Source organism: Glandiceps talaboti, chromosome 3 (genome assembly GCF_964340395.1).
Source record: "Glandiceps talaboti chromosome 3, keGlaTala1.1, whole genome shotgun sequence".
Taxonomy (NCBI): domain Eukaryota; kingdom Metazoa; phylum Hemichordata; class Enteropneusta; family Spengelidae; genus Glandiceps; species Glandiceps talaboti.
The window spans coordinates 19,842,514-19,862,167 of NC_135551.1; the positions used below are offsets into that span (position 1 = coordinate 19,842,514).

A 19,654-nucleotide genomic window follows, 5' to 3' on the forward strand; every position below is an offset into this window, starting at 1 on the left:
CAAATACATTTTATGTGTATTATACACTGCCTTTCTCTTATCTTTGCTATAATATACTAATAATACATGGTTTATTAAAACAAAAATTGTGACCAAAATAAAAGTCATATTGCTTCAGTTGACTTATCAGTAAAATAATCATGTTGAGAAACAAAACAAAAAGTTGATAAATAATAAAACAAGTCCAATGCACACTGTATTCCAAAAATTACATATGGCAGTTGTGTACAAAGGAATACATATGTGATGGATTCTTCGGTCCAGACACATACATTGTACAATGTAAGATTTAGCTATCTGTCTCTCCTGCCCTTCTCCCATCACTGTGCAATTATTTTAAATTATACACGCAATATTTGTTTACAAAGGAATTTATGCAATGCTTAATGCTATTACAATGTACTTCAAATTACAGGTTATTTACTGCCATTGCCCCCCCCCCCCCCTTTGAGTAGTATAACACTAACAATGTAAAAAGATAATCTGCCTCAGCCAGCAGAGTTCATCCGACATGAGTCTGAAAAGATGTGTGGGTTTCTACTTCCTAACCAGACATGCTTGCTTAATGAAGATTGGCATATGTTGAATTACCTGACTATATGTTCTTGCCTTTGCAATTATCAGTAGCTCTGTAATAGCATTTTATCTTATGAAAGGTCAAAATAGAACATGGAAGTTGACTTTATCTCACATGTGCATATAGTGATGTATAGTCTAATGTATGGAATGGAAGTCATGGTGTCAACCAAGAATCAAATGTTTGTTAATTTTATGATGCATCTAGGTTTTAAAATTATATTTCAGGTAATGAGAATTGTATGATATGCCATTATTTTAGAGGGTTGTTTGGGAGAACAATGTCAAGGTTTAAGAGACTACCCTCTTAAATAAAGAAATGAAATGAAATGAAATAAATAAATAAATAAATACACTTTTATGACATAAGGAATATATGTTGTACCTCATATCACAAAAATTATAACCTATGCAATGTAGCTGGAAATGCTATTGTGTGCATGCGTTAGTGATGTGACTGTGAGTTTCTTTTGTAAAGGATTTCAACATAGCCTTGTATGTGTACAAATGTAGTAGTATCCAGCTACATTTGTATGTATTACATGTACATTGTTATGATGTACAGTCATTATTGTAGAGTGTACTGTATTTCAAATAGCTGTTTTACTATTGTCATCACTTTGAAATACTGGTAGTAGTGTACATGTACATGGAATCATTGCATGATACCATGATGTGAAAACATCAAATTGTCATACATGTACCCCACTGCCACTGAACTATTTATATTTACTTGTATATAGTTAATATTAGTGACTTCTTGTCACCCACACCCAAACTATGTCAAATTGTTTGAACAACAGAAAACATGATTCCAGTCTATACCAATAGTGATAAAGATTACATGTATGTAAGTAATTTCATACTTCATATTATTTATTTTCACCAGACACATAGTCATAGGGAAAATGATACACAACTGAGAAGAAAAGGAAAAAAAAATTGTAGCTGGTGAGGGCCATATATAGTTCAAGCAGAACTAGTCGAGTCTATGGCCCTGATACTATAAATACAATAAATTAAAATATGTTTATGCGTAACTGTACAAAGAAGAAAACAAAACAAAAACTCACTTAGTGTATATATAAGTAAACTAATCACATGAAATGAAATTAATGAAAATAACAGTCATAGTTGAAAACTTATACAAGTTCTGTAGAAGTTACTGAAAGGAATTAATTTTTAGCAAGAAGATGTGCTTTTAAAGTGTTTTTGAAGATGCGTCTGTGGGTAATATTTTTGATATAGCTAGGGAGACAGATGATATCTGTTACTTATTACATACATGTGCAGTGTATTTATCATATACATGTACCCAGTATTTCTACCAAAGTAATTCAATTGAGAGTGTACATGTATGCATAGGACCTATGCAATAATTTTTCTTATCACATGTCATTCTGACACACTTTGCCCAAATAAGGTAAATTTGTAACTGGCATGCCCATCGATATCCATTTGCTCTGCGGTTCTGTTTTGGATATTTCGCAATATCTTTTATATGTTTTTAGCATAAACTAATGTTTCACTACTATCATTTTATGTGGTTATGTGACTTTACAGCTGTGAATGATGTTTACGTGCCACTACATAGGGTAATAAAACCTTTGTGGCCTGTGTACGAGTTTTGCAAACCTCAGTAATGCAGCCTGCAGTGTTTTCTGCTGTACAGCCACAGAGAAAACCTGAAGCACTCATTCAAATATACTGAGTATGCAAACACACAATATTATGTTTCTATTATATTATTACAATATTTATCAGTTATGTAACCATATCATAATAAATTCAGTGCTGCAGCCTGATAACTGTTGTTGTCATTATATTCAAATTATGTTGTACATGTAACACCATTTTGTAATGAAAGTCCTAAGTAGCTAGCTGATTGATAAACTATCAAATATGTAAACAGTCACTCATAAAATAAATGTATGAAAGCTAAGTATTGTATATGGTACTTGTTATACTGTTACTAAATACTTACTTACATATCATTTTTCACACCTGTGAATATAATCAGGCATAAAAGCTGTGTAAGGTTTAAAGATAATCAGATCAGATACCAGTCTGCTAGTTTTTTATCAGTGAATGATACGGTATTACCATTTGGCAAATGTTGTGTTTCTCCATGATATGGCAGACAGCTTTGTATGGAAACTGGAGATTTTGTTTCTTAAAAGAACTGGATTGTTGACGCTACACATAATATAATGCAGGCTGTAGGCTGTCAAGAGACCATGACACCTTTATTCAAAAGAATACATGATATTATAAAAGAAACGCGAGCATCATTGTTACATGTGGTTCTGTGAGAATGGCCAGGTAAAATATTGTTTTTCAGATAATGAAATGTTTAGGGGGGGGGGGGGGGGAGGGGGGGTCCAAACCATACTAAAGCAGTTTTGGTTTTCCAAAGGGTTGCCCTGGAAGTCGTACATGTAGCTTCTTGTGAATACCTTCCTGTTTGTGCAATGGGATATATGCATTGTCAGTCAACAGGATGTCTTGTAATACATTGACCTTTTGTGACCTTTTGTAACTGTTCAAATTATGCTAATTACGTTATTTGTGTGCCATGGTTATTGATTACTCCCATTAAATTTATACACTTATTATCCCTGGGGTTATCAAAATAATGTTAAGTTCAAAGTTGAAATAACAAATAAAATTGTACCTTTTCGTAAATGTACCTTGAAGATATTTCCATTTGTTGTAAGCATTGCCATGGAAGAGGTTAATTAGCTTTCAGACCTTGGTGGTCTGAGATTAGGAGATTAGGTGTGTATTGTATACATAAACAAAGGGTGTGTTTGTTTTTGGATTTTAGGGTAGACAGTGGAAAGGAAACATTGTCTGTGATTTTAGGCAGGAAGTATTACTGTTCTATCCTCATATGATATGATTTAGAATATACTCAAACCATAGACCCTCCCCACCTGTCTATACTCAAACACATACATATATTACATCCCTAGATGACAGATTCCTGATTTTGTCCGAAATTTTTTACTCCATTCATTAATCAGTATGATGCTTTGTGCATATTTATCAGCTGTAATGGAGGCAAGAAAGGGGGAGAGGGCTTTGTGATAGACTGTTTATTGTTTTACCTGTACAGTACTTTATCCATGTGGAAGGATATTATCAGTCATTTCCCAATTAGTAGAGGGAGGATTTGACTGTTGTTCTTAACATAGCTATCTGGTCATAATAGCTGTGATAAGACAAACCGAAATAACACAGAGTCATAGGGTCAAGTCAGGGCTACCAGTGCTTGAGATGTTGAATAGCTGTCAAAAAAAGTACTAAGAATATAAATATATATATGAAACAGAATGACACCAATAAAATGAAGTATTATGAGAACATTTGTGGGCCTAGGAAATTGGTATCAGCTGACCAAGCAGTAGATTATTGATATCACTGTGAGGGAATATACATGTATATGATATGACACAGCTCTCATCAATTTTCCATATTATGTATGAAAGTTGAAAAGTTCAACATACATCTTGTATGTATGTATTTGCTGGCAGGGATTCTATTGTATGCAGTCTGAAAGTTGTTCTGCATGACTGCAAAATTACTGTACTTACAACAAGAACTGCTAGCTCATCAAAATGTCTCCTTTTTTGTCCATTCCTGATCATAATTTCATGGTGTTTTGGAAAACATAGTGATCACTTAAACAGAATTCTTCAAATTTTCAATATTTCAATGAAAATATGAAACAAGAATTCATGTTCATCTTTGCCCTTCTACATGTATGTTTGCATCTGACTCGTGTACATTCCAAATATGTATATGTACACTGATATCTGGCACATTTTCAATTTTCCTCGTACCTCCTTAGAAAAGGTTGGGTTTTTGTTCGTTGTGGTCAATTTGAAAGAAGTTGCGTTTTCTTGTAAGGCAGTACACAGTAGAGGATTGAAGAAGACCAAACCATAGTGTGTCATATATAATTAATGTGTGTCAATAGCATATATAGGAAGCACAGTCCTAGTTCACTATATACTGTGTTGTAGGAAACCTTTACAATGTATGTTTAATCAGCAGTTTTTCATCTGCAGCTTAGAATGGTGACAGTAACAGTTGAACCCTTTACAACACAAAAATGAGAAAAACATCTTATCAGACACACCCCCAGTTGCAATATCACTCAAGTAAACCCTTTCATTTTACCTGACAAAGTTGTCATTACAGATCACATGCCATATTCTTTATGTTTTAAAGTTTTTAATGTGAAGAAACTAGCGAGTTATTTAAGGTAGACCTATCAACATCTGTACAGGTATAAACGAATATGTATGTTTTTATAAACCTGTTCCATGATTTCCCTATCTCAACCAATTCAATACTATTTCTAAAAATATATTGTATGTATTTCAACAGATGGTCATCTTTAAAAGTTGTACTTTGTTATTTAGATGTTTATCAATATGACTATTGATAAATGTTCTTAAAATAGTACAGACAAATACTTGTTTGTGTGTGAGTGTTTACAGTCAAACTGGCTTACATCATACCTACATACATTTTACTAAATAAGCAAATACTGGTTATCACATATATATATATATATATATTTGTATTAATGCATCAATAACACTGATATGGGCTCATACAGTGTACATGTAGCAATCAGTCCCAAACTCAAAATATTGTGAAACAGGTCTGTCTCCATTTCTCAGTTTATCTCTACACTTCATGATAATGATACAAAAAATCAAACAAAAAAGTCTGACAGCAATTCTTCATTACTGTAATACATGTACATTTTTTACATTGTGTATATTTTAATTTTTGATGATCAAATTACAAAAAACTCATACAAAATGTACACAAATCCATGAAGTGATGTCAATTTCTCAACACATATGCATGCATATTCAGGGGTGAACAAATCATTTTGTGAACTGGTGGTCCCCGGACCAGTGCCTTAAAAAATCCAGTGGTCCTGCTGAAAGAATTAATGGTACAAGGTACAATTTGTGCAGGTCCGCCCAAAAAAATTGCTAGTCCCGGACCCAGGACCAGTGGATTTGTTCACCCCTGATATTTTCACTTTGTGTATATTTCATGATCAAAATACAAAAAAGCCACATAAACAAATGGGTGAAGTAATGTCAATTTCTCAGTACATGTACATCTTTACATGCAGTGTAAATTTCATGACCAAGGTAGAAAAAATTAAATGTAGTCTATAGTGTCTATTTCTCAGTACCAACAATACATGTACATCATTTACATGTGTAAATTTCGTGATCAAGGTAGAAAAAAGCCAAATAAAATCTATGATGTCTATCAGTACATTTTTTGTACCTGCACATGTATATATCATAACATGTACATTTTTACTTGTGAGAGACATCCATTACACAGTACACCTTCTCATCCCCAGTAAATTAGCATAATACAAATGAGTGAGTGAGACATAGCAATTGAATAGTATTGATTACTTGCTGTGTGACTAATGATTACACAGCCTGTTGAGGGGTCGTAGGATCATACAGCAGTGTACACAGGGTGTCATCGTTTCAGTCATTAGAAAATTGCTTTATCACTGTGAGACTATAAAATGAGACAGACTATTACAAAGTGTCACCAATGTGACAGACCATAATTAACAATGATGGATACTAAGAACACTACATGTACATAGCCATGTTATATTGACTACTAGTACTATTTATTGTGTTGTCAAGCCTTATCCCAGAAATTGTGCAGACATTAAAGTGGCACAATCTAAGTCTATAGGCCATTCAACTCCAGTGTAAGTCCATTGTACATGTACATGTACATGTACGTACATAAAATCTATGTAGCAGACTAAGCAGTTATAGTATAATGTTTCTCTCAATGCTAGTCTCGGTTACCCAGCCTCTCGTCACTTGGGGCTCTGCCTACGAGACCACCTCAAACAAGAGTCTGGGGAAAATGAGATTCCAACTATCCCACGCAGGAAGTAGCCGTTGGAGCAGTGCATCATGGGGAGTATGTACCCAATCAAAGCACTAAATTATATTATAACAAAGTCAAGTTTTTCATGTAGATTCTTTTCTGCGAGTGGCACTTCTTCCGTCAAATATGCATTTCATAGAATAGAATGATATCAGAAACCATGGTAATAAACAAGGTGGTACATTGACCTCATTTCCAACTCCTGGTGCATGAAAAAAAAAATCCTTTGTGTTGTGAGGATTGAAGGTGCCAGCTTTGTAGGGCTGTGTTCTCTTCTATTGTAAAGTGTGTGTGTGTGTTGGTTGTGGCTGTGTACATATATAACTATTATCAGTGGATTATATAGAAAATGACAGATTTACATGTAATAGGAAAGGGCTACATTTATTGTAAGGAGATTGGTAATGGGAAACAAATTAGCAAGTGATAATACAATTTGATAACTATATGTACTGTTGATAAGAAAATGTGAAATGATAATTATCACTTGATTTGAGATCTTCATTTTGAAATGTATTTATCATGCACAGAAATGTATAAATAATACTGTACAATTTTATGTAAGAAAAGGTATGACTAAAATTTATATAATTTATGACAATGTCATTGAATTTTTGTAAAATCCTGCATTATTAATGATATCAGCAAATGGAATAAAAATGTATACTATATTTACAGGCAGGAAGTAGTCCGTGTCTTCAACAGTATGTAGGAAAAGGATGAGCTTGGTTATTTGGCAGTTATGTTTTTTTTGTGTCAAAAAAACCATTGGTGATATAGACTGGACTCTGGTCCAATTTCATCACTGGGGGGGGGGGGGGGGGGGGGGGGGGGGGGGCTATGAGAATAACGGCCCTTATTACCAACACTTATTTGGGACTGGAAACCAGTCTATTTGGTTATATGGATAGACTCTGTTGCCACTAGTTGATAATGCAATTTGTAGATGAAAGTACATGTAATCTGAGTTGGAATTAAATGAGAAGGAAATAATAGTCTACATGTAGCTGTAATAAAGTACTAGTGGATGGCGTGATTTTTATATGGGGGGGGGGGGGGCTACTCCACTTATTTGAGTATGTATGTGCACCTTTGGGGTGCACTTTCTAGCCCTTTGGTCTAAAATGGGCTGGGTTTTTTTAGCTGGAGAGTCTAAAATGGGGTGCACTTTGCATTATTTTTTATTTTGCTTTGTCTAATAAAATGTGGTCCATTGTCCTTTACCAAATCATAACTGCCATTAGTTGCCCCAAAATGTTGCCTCCTAAGGAAAATATATTTAGGTCTAAACTTTCATCTTTTAGAAACATGTAATGGTCTAAAATGGGGTATTGATTTTTGGTCAAAGTGGATCTAACATGGGGCCTGGCGTTTCCAGCACTGGCCACACACACCCGTACCAGAACTAGCTAGTGGTACCGCCCCCAGGGATTTTTAAAATGTAATAATGTTCCTTAAAGTCCTGATGACAGAGCTATACTGTTAGAAAAAAATAAGTGTTCATTTGTATTTTGAACATATTGCAATTTTAATAGGCCATTGGTCTTTGAACAACTTGTTACAGGCATAATGACTTAATTTTGAAATTGAAATATTAAAAAAAAAAAAAAAAAAAAAAGCCTCCTCAATTATGTGCTAAAGGTTAGCTGAAGAATTCACCCAAAGCATAGTTTGGAAAAAAATAGTTTAGAAAATTTGATAATGTGGTAGCAGGCTGTGGCATTCCAGGAGGAATATGAAATATGTAATTTGCAATGATTACTGATAGGTCTCATGTATCGTATTAAAGGGTCAGACAAAAGATATGTGATCAAAATAAATAGATCAAAATGGATCTTTATAAGTCATGTACATGTACATAATTATGCATTACTGTGACCTGTGGGAAGTGCCTGTGGATTGTTCACTTGCAGATACATGTTTTGCCATGATTGTATTTCTTTCATTTCATTTTAACTGTCAAATTTTTAAAAACAGTGTAACTATGAAGCTCTATCATATATATGCAATACTAATTATGTTGTGTGTATTTCTGTGCAGATAGCTGAGTAAATTGATGCAAAGGATTTAGTATTGCTGCTATAGAACGTTCATTTTGTCGAACAGGTAGCGTGAATCCATAGCTACCATGTTAGGTATGCAGTATCTGGTTAACACAGTGTCTTAATTGAGGTCAAGTGTTTGGACTTACGGAATACTATACCAGTCTTAAGATGTTAGCTTACCATATCATTAGCCGTGATTTTAGTTTCTAGGCTATTAGCTGTCTGCAGGTACATGTAAATGTCAAGTGACTTCCTGTGTTTGCAGTATGTCTGTACTTTACTACTTATTGTCTCTGTTGAAACCTAGTGACTTTATTAGTCTAGCCTACCTACACATGTAATATGATTAGTTTACTTATGTGTGTGTGTGTGTGTTGTGTGTGTGTGTGTGTGCGTTCGCGCGCACGCGTGGGTGTGTGCACACGTGTGGGTGTGTGTATGTGTGTGTGGGTGTGGGTGTGTGTATGTGCATGTGTGTGTGTGTGTGTGTGTGTGTGTGTGTGTGTGTGTGTGTGTGTGTGTGTGTGTATGTGTGTGTGTGTTACATACCCTAGTAATACAACAGAATTTAATCAACAGTGAAATAACAGCCAATTAAATGTAATACAAATTCAAAGCTTGGCAAAGTATACATCAACTGAGTAGAACATACTGTTGCTATAGTTACATTTTGGTATAAAAATGTCATTATGATTGACTGGAAATTTGTCAAATCTGCTAGTATTTGTACTGATACTCAGAAGTAATCATGTTTAAATAAGTTGGGGTGAGAAGTGCAGTTATACGGCTTCAGTCATCACATGTGTACACGTTTAACCACCATGTGCATCCTTAAATTTGTGACATCAGACAAAGATTGCAGATTGATGTTGGACATATGTTCATAAAAAACAACTACTATTCAAGTGTAGTACTTCACCACCCAGATAGTGTCTCCTACAGATTCATGCTACCTAAATATTATTAGTGCTAAAGTTATAAGTATTCACTTGATTAGGTCAGTGTCAGGAGACGTCAACTAAAAATATACACTTTTTTCCAATTTTCCACATTTTTCAAACTTCTTTCAGCAAAGATCTATTGAAAGACCCACTATGTTTCTTTTGCTGGGTTTGAACTTTGAAAAATCACGAATTGATAGTATACAATGTACATGTATTAACTGTCTGTGATAACTAACTTTTATCAAAGTCCATAGCAACTGATGCTAACTGTTTGTTGCACATACATGTACATGTAGATTTTGTAGAATTTTACAAAAGTTTATGCTGAAGAAGGGTTTTCCACACTCTTTTATAAAGTAAAGGATCCGATTCTACCATATGATTTACTTTTTATCGCCATGAAAGGCTCCATGGCAAGACAAGGAATAGTCTAGTTCCTATACAGTACACGTATCGTTACCATTTACACCTCCTCCACTCACTTTAGAAACCAAGTTGGCATCCAGACTAGACAAGGAAGGAAGCGTCAAACTTGTCAAAGACTGAGATAATGTCTCTCATTTGTTCATATGTATGTTGTTCAAGTCTCATTTGAAAGTCAATGTTGAAATACTTCCTGATGTCCAATCTGACCATAGATTTAACAGTATTTAATTGTAAATGAATGTCCTGTGGTTCTGCAGGAACTCATATGGTTGAACAATGGAATGCAGGAACTCTATCAAATCCTTTCATGACACAAAAGACTTGAATTAAATTACTTGTGGTGTAACAACGAGTACCTTCAGCCTGTACATATATAATTTCTAGTGAACAATATACTAGTACCTATACATATTGTCAATGATTAAGCTTAGCAATATAGAAATGTATTCCTTTCCTTTTATTTCCCATGACTGTCTTTATTTATTTGTAGAGAAAAAAATAATTTACACTAAATTACAGTATCTCATACACGTTTGTAACTAAGTAAAAAATAATCAAATTTATGTGTATTCAAAGAAAATAGTACAATTTAATGTATGTGAGGCATTATCAACTACCTCAAGGTAAAAGCTGTTTTTATTTGTTGTGTTTTTGGAGGACAGTTTATACTATAATCGTGTAGCCATAAATTGTTATATATTGGCTTACAAAGGTAAATTAGGTATAAAGACCAATGCCTAGACATATAACACCCCAATGTACAAATGTCGATAAATCTTAACTTATTTTATAAGTCTTCTGTAATGGTTCCACAACAAATGGCTAGATTCAGATATTTGCTAGTATGGATGATATATTCCTAGCCCCGGCCGTCAGGTACAGATTAATTGTATAGTGTATGACTCTTACTGGACAGGAGACCTCTGTCTTTGGTTCTTTAATGACACTCACCATTAATTCCTAAGGACTGGATTACTGAATATACACAACATTGTACACATTTGAAAGTTCATTAGTAAGATGGAGCCCCGAGGAGATGGAGCATTCAAAGTCATTGCTTCATGTCACTAGTACAACTGTAGTGTACTTATCCCACCTTTACTGAACTCTTTGCTCTCAAGCTTGATAAATGGTTGTATGGATGATTACTTTCAGGTAATGATTGTTAATAACTTATTTGATTAGGCATAATCACACTTTGTTGTTATTGCAATCCCCCACACAGACAGTTCCACCTCCACCTGTACCCCACATCATTACATTGCACCACTTGGAGAGTTCTTACTATTGTTAGTGTATCCTGTTGTTGAAGAGCAAACTGCTAATAAACATGGCCTTCAAGTTATGCAATGTACATATTGTACATATACCTTTAGCAATTACCAGCAAGGTTACTTCATCATGCAAAATGTATAGCTCTAAGGGGTTTGCCTTGTAACCCTGAAAATTTTGACTAAAGACTTCTTATTTTTTCGCTCACTTCACTGGACAACAAAAATGCAAAAATACTTAGTGACTAAAATGTCTCCTTGTACATGAACACAATGTACCAGTCTGGTATTAACGTAGTAAAAATTAATCTTTGAGGACTACACATGTAGCTGAAGACTGTAAAATTACAAATTTTTCTAGTGGCAAAAATATCTAGGTTTACAATATGTAGCTGTGTCTCTTTGTCTGATTGTTTTCATATACCTCAGTGTTCTTAGCTGATACACGTACCTATTTTTAGGATGTAATTATATAGATTTAGAAGAAACCCAGGCTGTAAAGGTTAAAGTAAATGTACCTTTTAAGTTTCATCTATTTTGTAACTCAGGATATTTACGTGCAAACTGAAAGTTACCATAATTGAGTCAAATAAGTCAAACAGATATACATGACGTGTCAACATATATGTATGTGTGTGTATGTATGTGTGTGTGTATGTGTGTGTGTGTGTGCGTGCGTGCATACGTGCGTGTATGTTTGTAATGTATGTATGTATGTACATGTATGTATGTATGTATGTATGATTTTTTAAATTTATTTTCTGCATCCCTTTTATATCAGGGGCTCACTAAAAACATTAGGAGCAGCATTTACATAGAATCAAATACATGCAAAAAACAATTTAAATATCATGTTAAAATAGCAACTAATAACTTCAAAGAAATAATAAGAGAGAAAGAAAGATAAAAAATTACAATTCTCCATCAGGTTAAACATGTTTTCCTATGTTCCATTGCACTAATTAGAAATCGCTGGATAAATTTGTCAATTTTTTTACTTAATAAAATGTTATAATTTTTTGTACTGTCTCCTATAAAGAGGCTTAACAGTTCTTTGCCTTGTATAAAATCTTGATATAGGTTTGTCTCTGTATGGTTAAGTAAAAGATCTTTTGTGTTCTTCATTAAGATGTGACGATAGGTAGAAAGGCTTTCACACGAAAAGAGAAAGTGTTCAAGTGTTTCATCTTCTTGCCCACAGCAGGGACAGGAGCAATCAGAGTCACAGTTTTCCCACTTTCTCTTTTCATATGAGAGTCCTAATGTATAGGATCTTGCTTTAAATTTTAATTGTGGCCCTTGTATCCTAATGTATGTATGTATGTATGTATGGATAGTAAATGTGAACATACATATGTATGTATTATCAAAATAAAAAAAACCCGCTAGATTATGCAATGAGTGGAGACATTTATAATCCAAAGTAATGTTAGATAAATAAATAAATAAGACTTTAATATGTGCAATGAGTAAGCCTATTTATAAATTATCAAAATAAATGTATGTATTGAACACTAAATAAATACAATTGATTTGTAAACATTAGTAATCAGGATTAGTACGTTTGTGAAATTGTGTGGAAAATGATCATATGAAAATTTAATGAAATACCAAGATCAGTTATAATTTATAGCAAACTGTAGTGTGATCATCATACATGTACATGTAGTTATATACTAGATTACTACCATGCTATACAGGTTGTTTAGGTTTCATGTATTCAAGTGTAAGTAATATCTTGTATCCTGCAGTAATGCGTACGGTATACACTCTTCTAATGTGTAGTGTAGCACATGATTTGAGCACATTGTGTGTATAATTTAATACGTGTTATGATGGTAGATTTATTTAAGACTGCAAAAGTTACTAATGTGTAGTGTAGCACATGATTTGAGCACATTGTGTGTATAATATGTGTTGTGATTATACTGTAGGTTTTAATATATACACGTACATGTAGGACTGCAAAAGTTCTAAGTACTGTACAAGTACACATTTAGTAGTGATACTCTAAGATTGACTGACTCAGTGACTGTCATCATCCTGTAATGTGTACATACATTCTATGTACTGTATAGGTACACAGTTATATGTAGTAGTGATATTCCAAGATTGACTGACTCAGTGACTGTCATAATCCTGTAATGTGTACATACATTCTATGTACTGTATAGGTACACAGTTATATGTAGTAGTGATATTCCAAGATTGACTGACTCAGTGACTGTCATAATCCTGTAATTTGTACATACATTCTATCATATTATATCTGCAATGTACATCTCACTATCAATGTTCTAAAGTGCGATGTATTCAGACTTTGAATGTTGAGTATTATAAACATGTGTTCACATTGTATGTGTTTGTAAGATCACATGTTAGTATAGCAAGTAATTTTATCTCTTTGACATTTAGGAATAGGAACATGTATATATATATATATATATACATGTACATGTACATATACATATATACATAAATCAAAACAATGTGTGACACACCTGCGACTTACCATAGTGATGGGTAGGATTACTGAGCTATTAATGTCAAGAACATTTTAGAAACTGTTTTCAATTTGAAACTGCATTGCACTACTACTGTATACATTTGTACATACGTGTACAAGTTTTCAAATTCAGATATCGTAATGGAAGATAAAATACTTGAAACAGTTACGACTACTGAAATCAAGCTATTGGCAAGATAGCCACAAAACTATTATTCTTCTCTGTAAGTTAAACTATGTGGTGTTAGCGATTGTTAATGAAGCATAAACTTTACAATTTCCAACATAAACAGTTTAGAAAGCTGATGAAATCCTTTAGGGTACAGCTTTCTAAACTGTGTTGGAAATTGAAAAGTTTATACGTACATTAATATCACAAAACTATTGTTGCAACATGTTAGTATAAGCTATCAACTGTTGCTACTCACAGTAGGGTGTCGATTCTGATACCAAGTTCAAGTTCAACCTCATTTGGTATTTACACTACATGTATCTTGGTTATGGGATGATTACATCCACATAACCAAGGGTCTAGTAAAACAGAACATTACATACAATTTACATCATCAACTTATGCAATCTACCACATGCAACAATAGTTTCATATATACAGTGAATTTCACAATACCGTGCAGCTTTTCTGTTAGATACAACCATGCTGAAACCAACAAGAAACTGCATGTGCCACACTTTAATAGCAAGATTGCATTTTTGATACATTAAGTCTAAATGAAATAAACCATTTCAATGTATTGCAACTCCATGCAGACATTTGTGCGCCAATGTTTTCTTTAATAGTATCAAACACCTGATGAAGATGTCCTTTGTGGTGTTCATTTGATGTCTGTATGGTGGCATGTGTAGTTCATTTCACATAGACAAAATGTATTAAGAAACTGTACTCATTCAATATTGCTGTCTTAAAGTGTAGCATGTCCAGTTTCTTATTGGTTTCTGCTTGGCTGTATCAATCAGAAAAACTGCACAATAATGAGAAAGTCGCTGTAGTTTACTGATAACGTGCTCTCCATAGTAGTATGGTCACAGTGTCATTAGAATAGAAGTCTCACTCATGTATACAACTGTATGCATGGTCAAATGAAGGCAGATGTGTGTTTACTTACCTATTTTATTTTTTTCACTTTTTATGCAGCACTTTCCTCTACCTGAAATTCTTAATGATATGGGCTCTGGTTTTATTGGCTGACTTTATCCTGGAATTCCGTTTTGAATACCTGTGGCCGTTTTGGCTGTTGTTACGCAGTGTCTATGACTCATTTAAATACCAAGGATTGGTAAGTCATACCATTTGTGTGTCTTTTCTTACATACTGCACTGAAAACGTCAGACTTGACATAATGAATGTATGGATCGTAAGTTTAATATTCAGAGTGTAGAGTTTCATAGTGTGGTTAGAAAAAGTAAATTCAATGCACATATTAAGAAATGTTTTTGAAATTGATAACTTAAAGGAAAGTTTCCAAATACAAAATGTAACAAATTCCATTCATGAAAAAAGTTGTATCTTTGTAATAAAAAATGTTATTAAATGGAGAAAAAAAAAGTTTAATGAACTTTTGAAATAATATTCATAAGTTTATCCCATTTGGTACTGCAAGACATTCATTGTTCAGATACTTATTCATTTTGAATTTATATTGTCATTTAATTGATCGTAATGTTAGAAACAGAAGTCAAGTCATAATGTGTGTACGTGCATGCATGTGTACATGTGCGTTTACTTAGGTTTACTTAGGTTGTATACTGGGCGCAGGCCTCTAGGCCTCTATGTCCAGATCTGGTTGTTGAAGTCCTGGTATTCCAATTGTTGTGTTGGCATTGATATACCACATCAGAGCTCGAAATTAACAGTAGTGCCATTTCCACAGACTACCAATTCTTGTCATGGGGCTACTATAATTTGCAGCTAATAGCCCACTCAGACTACCACTGATTATGTGAAGATTTAAAGGATGGCAGATTTACAGACTTGAAAGTACACATACTTTCAGTAGAGGAACTTTGTTTTCAGTTCAGGAATATGGGACTACTGGTCACCATCCTTGGACTACTACTCTCTGAAAGTAGTAGCCCACTAGGTCTACCAAAGAAAAAAGTTAATTTTGAGCTCTGCACATACGTTGTAGTAATTAAATAAGGGATTTGGGAACATTAAATTTGGATGGGTCACAAGAAATTGCTGTGTTTGGTACATCAAATTGGCTACATAGGACACAATGGTACACATGCATGCCTGTATTCACATACATGTACATAGTTAAAAATATCATGTATTGTACATGGACAGACATGCTCACATGCATACTGTATGTATGTTTTATATTATACATGATTTGTCTTCATGATTGATGAATTGATAAAATTATTTATGGATAAGTAACATTTGGTTATGTTTAAAATTTGAAGTCACGTCTGTCCATTGTACCTGTTTTGTACATACCTGTTTTGTGATTGATCCAAGTCAATTCAGGATGGACTCATTATGTGTTTATGTTTGTTTTCACTGGGATCATGATTTATCCATCTAATAAATGTACCAGTGATAAACTAAGTGTCAGTGGTACTAAGTAGACACATAAAAGATGAAAGACAATCCCATTGGGTATTGGTTCTGGAAATGAACACATAAAACATGTCTTGACGTTTTGATTATCATGTTGATGTCAATATATTGCTGTACTAAACCAAAGAGGGTCAGTGTCTCCGATGTATTGATTGCAGAAAGTGAAAGATAAACAGTGATATAGTATATTATCAGTTCATACCTCTGCTCTATAGAATGCTATGTTGCATGATAATATCTGAACCGTACTCCAGGTCGGTATATCTTAAAGCCTGGGCTGAGCCAGTCCAATGACCCAACTCAACGGCCAAGATCAAGAGACACTGAATGGTCCAGCCCCAATGGTCAAGCCCAGGTTTTAGGACATGCCCACAAGGTTTGGTGCAGACAAAAAAAATTAATCTGAACTTTAAGATGATTTGAATGCACAATGTATGGTTTTAAAACTCACGGTTTCAATTCCAGAATCGTGCATTTTATTTTTAGCGTTATCGTATCAGTGAAGTCATAAAGATTCTCAATGCAATGAGTGTAGGATATTTCATTCAGAGCCACTTTGTTGAATAGCTCTCTGCCAGACAACTTTTATTCACACCTACATTTTAATGGTAATTGTAACTGGGCCTTTAAAGTGGAATAGTCAAAGCAAATCCACAATATAACTTTTATCCTACATGAATAGTACCCTAGGGAAAACAACTCAAATAGTGCCCACTACAGTGTATGCAAATTGAGGTCACTATGGGTCACTAGTCCATCCCATGTGATACAACCTAAGCCAATTACTGAAGGTTATATGAATATGATGTGATATATAAATTATCATATCATTTTTCAAGTAAAACAGAAATGATACAGAGAGAACAGATCTGGCCAGTATCCCTTTAAATGTTGGACCAGTTGTGCACCAAATACTGCTTTGTGGTATATATCTACAACCATCACTGTAACACTGAATTAATAACATGTCTGATCTTTTTTGTTTCGTTTGCAGGCTTTTTCAGTGTTCTTTATTTGCATAGCCTTCACGTCAGACATGGTCTGTTTACTGTTTATCCCAGTACATTGGTTATTTTTTGCAGCAAGTACATATGTTTGGGTTCAGTTTGTCTGGCATACTGGTAAGTTGACACTGCTTATTTGCAAATCCTCTACATATAACACTTTAATCTCGTAGGACTTACTCACCAGTACTTAGCGTGTGTGTGTGTGTGTGTGTGTGTGTGTGTGTGTGTGTGTGTGTGTGTGTGTGTCAACAGTGTATATGACACAAACACTTCATAGTAACTAAAGGGTTGTCATTCTGTAATCAGTACATTAGTCTATATTCTCATAGTATCATAACTTGGCAAAGCCCATAAGCTCACGCAGGGTAGATTCATTTGTGACTGGCTGCCTCACGATGATATTGTAGATAGTGCCCTCTGCTTGGAGAATGTGCATAGTATATTGAACACACATTGTGCAGCAAAGCATCCTTGGGTAAAACCACCAACAAAACATCGCATAGTATATAAGACGCACATGTGTACTAGCCATTGAGCTGCTATGCGAGCTATTAATTACTACAACTCTAAAGTCCTCACAGTGGACTGTAATATTTTAGTTTCCATGGGACCAACAATATCTAATCATGACAATGTAGTTTTCATAAGATTGCAAGTCTCTATGTTGTCATCCATAATTAACACTGGCCTGCAACTCTAATCCACTCAGTGGTTCAGAGTATGTTTCCTTAAGACTGCCACTCTATGATATATGCAGTCAGTAGGAGGGTGTTAGGGTGGAGGTCAAATAGCCATGGTAAAAAGGGTCAAATAGCAAAAATTGTTCAAATTGCATATGTATACCTCAGAGATGCATGGGCTGATTTCAACCAAACCTGGCGCAAATGTCAGAAACAGTAGTCCACATAATTAGCACAACTGAACTGAAAGGTTCAGTAGTGCTATAGGCATGCAGAGGTCGCATTAACGCGTTATTTGTGCGTATTTGACGCACTATTTGACACTTGGGACGCCTTTTTTTGGATGTATGCGTCAATGGGGACGCGTCATAAACAGGGGACAAATAGGGCTTACTGTTGGCAAACGTACGGTTATCATCTTTGTTTCGAAGTTGTAGAAACAGACATCGTGGAATTAGTCAGTTCTGATTGTAACTATTTATATGTGCAGTGTGACCTGTGAAATTTGAATATGACCCATCGTATATAAAACGTTCCAACAGTTTCATGTGCCCCATGACCATTTCCTGACGTGCCGAGCACGTCTTGGGTAGTTTAGAAACTACGTGATATTATAATTACTTATCCACGTGATTAGTTACTTATTAACAGACATGGTTTGGCAGAGTTTCCATCGATAGCACGGGCGGGCTTACGCTACGGTAAAGCATCTTCCCTCACGGGCGAAGCGATGATTAAATAGACCACATCGGTGGACAGTAATCTATGCTGAAGCCTTCACGTTGATAAATTCATACTGCCAAGTCGCCATTTCATTCTCACTAAAACTGAAACTTATTTTGAGCTTCGTTACGGAATCGAACGCATTACGTGAATTTACAGTGAACATGGCACACGTAAAGGCGTCGTTCAAGAATAAACGATTGCAACGTAGCGACACAAAATTTGTATCGAACTTTTACAACTGTGTTTCTGTCAAATTGAAGTTCACGCTGTCGTTCATACTTCATCATTCATGTCATGGAACTTAGTTTATGCATTGCGGTTTTGTATCATGGAGTAGTTTTATGTACTCCGTATGGTCCGACTCCAAGAACCACCCTAACATTAGCTCTGGATTTATACGCTATGGGGTTTCGACACGTCCTCTCCCACTCTGCTATATATTCATCCGGAGTTCTTTCTCGGAGCACATATTTTTAGAGAGTGATTACCATAGAAAATCGAAAGTCAAGAAAGATGAAGTTAAACCTCTGTATAGCGTATTCTTGCATATAAATGTTTTCTTTTTCTAAGTGCAAACTATGTACTTGTATACGGTGTGCGGGAGAATGACACTGATGTGTTCATGTACATGTATTTACATTTGCAACGTATTTAGTGTACATCTGAACGACATGTAGTGACTGTGTGCATGCAAATTTGGAAAAGACGCACCGTAATAGGATTTTGACGCTAATTTTGGCAGGAACGCGTCCCTGAAGGACGCATCAGAAAAAAAGCTACCGCGACCTCTGGGCATGGCAAAGTGTCTGTCTGTCTGTCTGTCTGTCTGTCTGTGTGTGTGTGTGTATGTGTGTAAACAACTTAAAGTCAAAAACTGCTGGACCGATTGCTTTGATATTTGGTGGTCATGTTACTTCTGGTGTCT

General features: G+C 34.8%; 1 protein-coding gene across 1 annotated transcript in view; it reads left to right on the plus strand.

Moving 5' to 3' along the window:
* Positions 1-19,654, plus strand: part of LOC144432796 (macoilin-like) — a 55,206-nt gene that overhangs the window by 10,896 nt on the left and 24,656 nt on the right. The window contains exons 2-3 of the mRNA XM_078121076.1: positions 14,886-15,027; positions 17,311-17,437. Of these exons, the coding sequence (XP_077977202.1) occupies positions 14,886-15,027; positions 17,311-17,437 (269 nt within the window). The remainder of the gene's footprint in view (positions 1-14,885; positions 15,028-17,310; positions 17,438-19,654) is intronic.